This window comes from Erinaceus europaeus, chromosome 7 (assembly GCF_950295315.1).
Source record: "Erinaceus europaeus chromosome 7, mEriEur2.1, whole genome shotgun sequence".
In the NCBI taxonomy this organism is placed as follows: Eukaryota; Metazoa; Chordata; class Mammalia; order Eulipotyphla; family Erinaceidae; genus Erinaceus; species Erinaceus europaeus.
In genome coordinates, this window is record NC_080168.1 from 12,066,655 (window position 1) to 12,073,597 (window position 6,943).

The following is a 6,943-nucleotide window of genomic DNA, read 5'->3' on the forward strand; positions in this document are numbered from 1 at the left end:
ATCTCACCAACACTTATCATTTGTCCTTTTGATGACAGTCATTCTACCATGTGTGACGTGCTATCTCATTGTGACTTGAATTTGCATTTCACTAATGACTAGTGATGCTATGTTGGCCTCTTGAATAACTTCTTTGGAAGAATGACTATTTGGGTCTTTTACCCATTTTTAAATTGTAATTTTTCTTTCTGATTTTATTTGTTTTCTGTTGAGTTTTATATGTTCTTTATATAATTTGAATAGTAAGCTTCTATCACATACACACTTTAACAAAATTGAAATTCAAACAACTTATTCAAAAAATCATGTGGAACTATTAAAAAAAACATGAATAGCCCTCCTAAGGAAAAAGAAGAAAAATAGATGCATCACAATTCCTGACTTCAGTGTATATTACAAAACAATAGTAGTTAAAACAGTGTGATATTGGAACAAAAATTAACATATGGACAAATGAAATAGGAGAGAGGGCCCAGAACTAACCCAATACATGTATAAGGTACATTATATACAATAAAGGAGCCAAACTGCCCAATGGAGAAAAGAAAGTCTCTTTAATAAGTGGTGTTAGGTGAATTGGACTACCACTTGTAGAAAAATGAAATGAGACTACTACCTAACACCGTGCCCCAAATTAATTCAAAATGGATCAAAGATGTAGATATTAGATCTGAAACAATAAAATACATAGAAGACTACATTGGTGATAAAACATTTTAGGATTATTATTATTTTCTTTTTTGCCTTCAGGGTTATAGCTGGGGCATTATGAACATTGTGAATCCACTGCTCCTGGAGGCCATTTTTTCCATTTTTGTTGTCCTTGTTGCCCTTGTTGTTATTGCTATTGTTGGACAGGACAGAAAGAAATCGAGACAGGTGGGAAGGGGGGGGGAGATAGACACCTGCAGACCTGCTTCACCACTTGTGAAGTGACCCCCCCTGCAGGTGGGGAGCCGGGGGCTCAAACCCAGATCCTTACACCAGTCCTTGCGCTTTGAACCATGTGTGCTTAACCTGCTGCACTACCTTCCGGCCCCACATTTCAGGATTTTAACATTAAAGATGTATTTGGAGACTCCACCCCATGGGCAATAGAAATAAAACCTAAAACAAGGGCAACAAAAGGGGGGAAAATGGCCTCCAGGAGTGGTGGATTCATGGTGCAGGCACTGAGCCCAGCAATAACCCTGGAGGAAAAAAAAAAAAAGAAAGAAAGAAACAAAACCTAAAGTGAACAAATGGGACCATGTCAAATTGAAAAGCTTCTTTATACCCATCAAAAGAAAATTCCATAAGGATAAGCCAGAAACCCAGAAAATGGGAAAAGATATTTTCACAAGAGATTGATAACAAACATCTATAGAGAACTCGCACAGCTCAACAAAAAGAAAAAGAACAGCCTAATAAAAAAAAAATAGGCAGAAGATATGAATACACAGTTCTCTAAAGAAATATACATAGCCCACACACATGTGCAGAAATGCTCCAATTCACTCATAATTAGAGAAATTCAAATTAAAACTACATTGATTCCACCTTACACCTGTGAGAATGAGCTCCACCAATAAAACAAGAGAAGATAAGTGTTGGAGAGGATGTGGAGAAAGAGGAAATCTACTAGACTGCTGATGTGAGCGCAAAATGGTGAAGCCATTAGCCATTAGAACAGTATGGAGAATCCTTAAACAAATACAAATGGAAATGGCATACGATCCAGCAATTCCACTACTAGGCATACACCCAAAGGATATAATAACACTGATCCAAAGGGGTATATGCACCTCCATGTTCCTAGTGGCTTTATGCACAAAAGCAAAAACTTGGAAACAACCAAAATGTCCTTTGGCAGATGACTAGATAAAAGAAAAATTATGGGATATATACCTAATGGAGTTTTACTCAGCAATGAAAAAAATGATTATATATATATATCTATATTTAATATTTATTCCCTTTTGTTGCCCTTGTTGTTTTATTGTTGTAGTTATTCTTGTTGTTGTCGTTGTTGGATAGGACAGAGAGAAATGGAGAGAGGAGGGGAAGACAGAGGGGGAGAGAAAGACAGACACCTGCAGACCTGCTTCACCACTTGTGAAGCGACCCCCCTGCAAGTGGGGAGCTGGGGGCTCAAATCAGGATCCTTATGCTGGTCCTTGAGCTTTATGCCACATGCACTTAACCCGCTGCGCTACAGCCCGACTTCCCCCCCAAAAAACGATATTTTGTCCCTTAGGATAAAGTGGATTAAAATGGAGAAGATTATTCTTAGTGAAGCAAGTAAGGAGGTAAAGGACAACTACAAATGGTTTCACTCATATGTGGAATATAGAGAAGTGGACATAGAATATGGAAAAACAGGGGAGTCCAGTGGTAAAAATTTAACTCACTGAAACTTTCCCCCTATCTACCTCCCATTCAAAAAGTCTCCATAAGGCTGGATTGTGGTGCACCAAGTTGAGGGCACATTTCACTATGTACTAGGACCTTGTTTCAAGCCCCTAATTCCCACCTGCAGGGCGGGCGAAGCTTCACAAGTGGTGAAGCAGTGCTGCAGGTGTATCTCTCTTTCTCTCTCCCTCCCTCTCTCTCTGCTCCTCTCTCAGTTTCTCTCTGTCCTATCAAATTGAAAAATAATGAATTAATCCCCACGTAGCAAGTATGTTATCTAACAGGCTCTTTCGTGCAGGCCTTTCCAAGTCTGTCAAATCTAGTATGTATGCCCTCAGAATCACAAAAAGACTGAAAGGGACACACAGAGGAAAGGAAGATGTTTGCAACCTTGAAAATCCAGTTTAAGTTGTTGTCACACTACAAACTGCGGGAGGCTTCATACAAAAATGTCACACAGAAAGGAGTTGGCACTGGAGAAAGTTAGGAGAGTGGCTCGAATAGCGTTGGTTTTCTTTACAAAGGGCCACGGTGTTCCGTCATTTATGATCAAAGTTTTCTTTCTGTAACCAGATGACAGATAAAAAGGGGGAGGGGGCTTGAGTTACTCTGAACTCCCTTTGGCCTCTGATCCTGGTTTTCTATGACTAAACTATTTGAACAAAGGGGGGTCCTAGACCCCAGGATACAGGCATCTGTGGATGATGACTGGGCTGTCAATGTGTCCCTGTACCCCATTAAGAAGAGGAAAGGACTGGGTTGCAGGCCAACGTGTGATCTGAAGTGGTCAGAGAGGACAACCCCCACCCCCAGTTCTGTTCTGAAGAAGAGAACAGACAAGAAAAACTTGGGGGTCAGGAGTTCAGTGAAGGGGAGAATGGGGAACACCTGGCCTTGGACACTGTGACCAGGATCAATCCCCATTCTAGAAGGATCCGTGATAGTTCTGCAGCCCAGGCAGTAAGCAGGTTGTAGCAGTTAAGCAAGAAGGGGGTGGGGGAAGCAGGCTGACATCAGGCTTTTTGGGGATCAGTACACTTGGGGTGTGTCTGAGGAGAGGTGGCTATCCCCTTACACCCCCAGGTGGGTCCCTGGTCCACAAGCCCTCCCTAAGGAGCTGGTTCATCATTCCCCCCCCAGACCAGGCAGCACCCCCAGAGTTCTGCCTTGATGGGCCTGGGGAGCTAATGGTCAGGGAAGGGAGGCTCTCCCTAAGGGACAGGCTTTTACAAGCACAGTCCACTCCCCCAAACCCGAGGATCCCCTGGGGGCATAACCACCGCCCCCCCCAGATTGCCACCTGCCTTTGGCATCACAACTCAGAGGTCAAGGTTGGGTTCCCGCAGGTGTATTCACTACACAATCGTTTGCAAACTCTAGGTCAGCGGGAGGCATCCGGGCCTCCCAAACCAAAACGCAGCTGCTGTGGCTCCTGGGGAAGCCACACCAGTAAGAAAGTCAGTCTTGGGGGACCCTCACCCCTCACCCCACAGCAAGAGTGAGAACAGGAAGCTGTGTGGGGAATGAAAGGTTTTGGCCAGGAAACGGGGGCCTCTGGAGGGCTTGGAGAAGTTAAGGGGTACTGTGCTCCATTTGTGAGTTCTCAGGGGCCCTTCCCCACACTCAGCCAGCACCCCCCCCCCAAGAACTCACCTTCCTAGGGGGGCAGGCAGCTGATTTTTGGTTGCCCCAGCTTGGGCGCTCTGGCCCAGTGGAGTGGACAGAAGAGGATAAGCATGGCAGTCTCCATTTCTGGCCCATCAAGCCTTTCCTTATTTCTGTCCTGGGGTGGGGGTGGGGGAGTCAAGGAGAAGGGGTGTCCCTAGCTGCCCCAGAGTCTGCTGGGAAAAGAGCTCCCTGCAGTTCTGCTTTGCCCCACCCTCCAGGAGCCTAGAGGCCCCAGGGAGATTGGGTGCTGGCTCCCAGAGGTCTCCCAGCCTACCCCAGAGCCACGCCCCCCTTATAGCAGTGGCCCTTCCATAGGAAGGCCCAAGGCCATGGTCTCCCACACTACTGTATTGGAGACAGGTGTATACCAGGCACAGGACACTGGCGCTTCTTCCAAATGAGGGGGGCGATGCATGGGCTCAGAGAAGAGAGACCTGTAAGGAGAGTGCAGGCAGCCAGTCACACTCCTTCCTGGGACAGAAGCACCATCTCCTTGGCCTATGCTCCTGTTCCTAGGGGCACTGGGCTGGTAACATAGACCAGACCCCTGGGGACTGAGAATTTACCCTGGAGACAGGTGCTTCAAGGGGCGGTAGGAGTTCTGCCCAGCTGTCCTGCAGGTGCCCCCCAGCCGCTGATCCCTGTGTCCCACAGGGGCCAGATTCCCCCAGCTCCTAGGAGGCCAGGTGCCCACCCAGCCCCTGGGACGGCTTGGAGGGTGGCCTAAGAGTGTGGAGGAGGTAGGGAGAGGATATGATTGGGCAGGAGGGGTGCAGGGCAAGGGGGCCAGGCTACCCTGGTGTCTGGAGGTCAGAGTAGGGCCTGAAGGAAGGTCAAGGGCAAAAGAAGAGTTCAAAGCAGAGAGGGGGGCCCCGAGGAAGTGGTGGAGGGAGGACTGGGAGCGGAGGCTGGGCACCCCAGGGGTCCTACGCAGGGGGCAGGCTCTGAGGCTCCCACAGGCAGGAGGGGACCTGGGGAGGGTCTGGAGCATGTCTGGGTGGGTTGGGCCAGGAGGAGAGGAGTCAGCCCAGAGGTCCCCAGTGGGGACCAGGACAAAGTAGGGGTGGATGGCAGGCAAGGGAGAAGAGGCCAAAGAAGGGGGTGGGGAAGGAGGAAGGGTTGGGGAAGGTGAAGAGGGTGGAAGGCAGGGGCCACGGGGGTGATAGCAGGCCTGTCGGTTCCTCATAACTGCCAGCAAATGCCGCTAGCGCCGGCCTGGGGTTCCAGAACTTGTATTTTCCCTGACTCCCTTCCTTTAGAACATGTCCTTATGACCTCAAGAGCAGGGTTCCAGAGCCAGAGAGAGAGAAGCAGAATCCTGAAGGCAGCTCTCATTGTAGAGACAAGGAGACTGAGGCCAGAAAGAGAAAGTTGGAAGAGGTAGTGCTGGAACTGGAAGCCGGGACACTGAGACAGGTGGACTTTGTTCCAAGGCAACACCCCTCTACAGCATGAGTCAGTCCTGTCAGACTCACATGATGTGAGCAAGCCAGACTGCCCTCATATCCTTGTACCTCCATGCCCAGGTACCCTGCTTGGTCCAACCTTGAACTTGAACCTGGCAATATCTGTGTTAGCTCCCTAGAGTGAAGAGAGACTGCACATTTGTCTCATGACCCTGTCATATGAGAAGGCTGGAGAAATTGAGGCAGCACTGATGATGTTATCAAGAGAGTTCCATGCTAAAGGAGCCAGGCTGGGGACCCCGGTCCAAGAGATTGACCAGTGGGGACAGGCAAGAAAGATGTCACCTCTGCAGTAATATTCTTCCAGCTGAGTCCCACAAAGGACTCAAAGACTTCCAAGACAATGGTGGGAATCCCCTAAGACTGGACACCCAAGTGGAGCTAACCTGACATAGCCAGAGGCGGATTTGGGCTAGAAAGACCATGCAGTGCTGGTACACAGACTTGTACACCTGAGGTCCTAGGTTCAATCCCCAGCCTCACTATGTTCCAGAGCTGAGCAATGCTTCTCTCTCTCTTTCCCCCTCCCTCCCTCCCTCTCTCTTTCTCTCTCCCTCTCTCCTCTCATTCTCACTGAAATAAAATAAAATAAAATAAAATAAAATAAAATAAAATAAAATAAAAACAATACTTTAAAAAAAAAAAAAGGCTAGGATACAGGGGCCAGGTGGTGGTACACCTAGTTGAGAACACGTTTCCATATGCAAAGTCTTGGTCCCCACCTACAGGGAGGAAGCTTCATGAGTGGTGAAGCAGGGCTGCAGTTAGTTGTCTATCTCTCTGTGTCCTATTAAATAAATAAAATAAAATTGAGGGAGGTAATGACCACCAGGAGTGGTGGATTCATAGTGCAGGCACCAAACTCCATCAATAATCCTGGTGGCAATATAATAAATAAATAAATAAACAAACAAATAAACAAGGAAGATGCATTAATATCTCTCCCACATGTGACTGAATGACCTTTCCTAGACTTTTTACAAGTTAACAACCAACTCTGAAGGGTGGGGGTAGATAGCATAATGGTTATGCAAAGAGACTCTCATGTGTGAGGCTCCAAAGTCCCAGATTCAATCCCCTGCACTACCATAAGCCAGAGCTGAGCAGGGCTCTGATAAAATAAATAAATAAATAAATAAATAAATAAATAAATAAATAAATAATAAAAAACCTGGGGAGTCGGGCTGTAGCGCAGCGGGTTAAGCGCAGGTGGCGCAAAGCACAAGGACCGGCATAAGGATCCCGGTTCGAACCCCGGTTCCCCACCTGCAGGGGAGTCGCTTCACAGGTGGTGAAGCAGGTCTGCAGGTGTCTATCTTTCTCTCCTCCTCTCTGTCTTCCCCTCCTCTCTCCATTTCTCTCTGTCCTATCCAACGACGACGACAACAACAATAATAACTACAACAATAAAACAACAA

At 47.4% G+C, this 6,943-nt stretch overlaps 1 protein-coding gene across 1 annotated transcript; it reads right to left on the reverse strand.

Annotated features, from left to right (window-relative positions):
• Window positions 1-2,771: 2,771 nt before the first annotated feature.
• On the reverse strand, window positions 2,772-5,245 carry LOC132539253 (uncharacterized). Its single transcript, XM_060193419.1, has 5 exons — window positions 4,626-5,245; window positions 4,428-4,493; window positions 4,045-4,174; window positions 3,692-3,823; window positions 2,772-2,954 (listed from the first exon to the last, which is right to left on the reverse strand). The coding sequence occupies exons 1-4, from the start codon at window positions 5,243-5,245 to the stop codon at window positions 3,773-3,775; spliced, it is 867 nt and encodes a 288-aa protein (XP_060049402.1). The 3' UTR covers window positions 2,772-2,954; window positions 3,692-3,772.
• Between the last annotated feature and the right edge of the window lie 1,698 nt (window positions 5,246-6,943).

What these genes read in the sequence shown, in the direction of transcription:
- LOC132539253 (XM_060193419.1), bottom strand. Translation starts at nt 5,245, where the DNA reads ATGAGGAACCGACAGGCCTGCTATCACCCCCGTGGCCCCTGCCTTCCA. An exon ending in GCGCCAGTGTCCTGTGCCTG is followed by an intron (nt 4,175 to 4,427) that starts GTATACACCTGT and finishes CCCCCACCCCAG; the next exon opens with GACAGAAATAAGGAAAGGCT. An exon ending in CTGCCTGCCCCCCTAGGAAG is followed by an intron (nt 3,824 to 4,044) that starts GTGAGTTCTTGG and finishes TGGCTTCCCCAG; the next exon opens with GAGCCACAGCAGCTGCGTTT.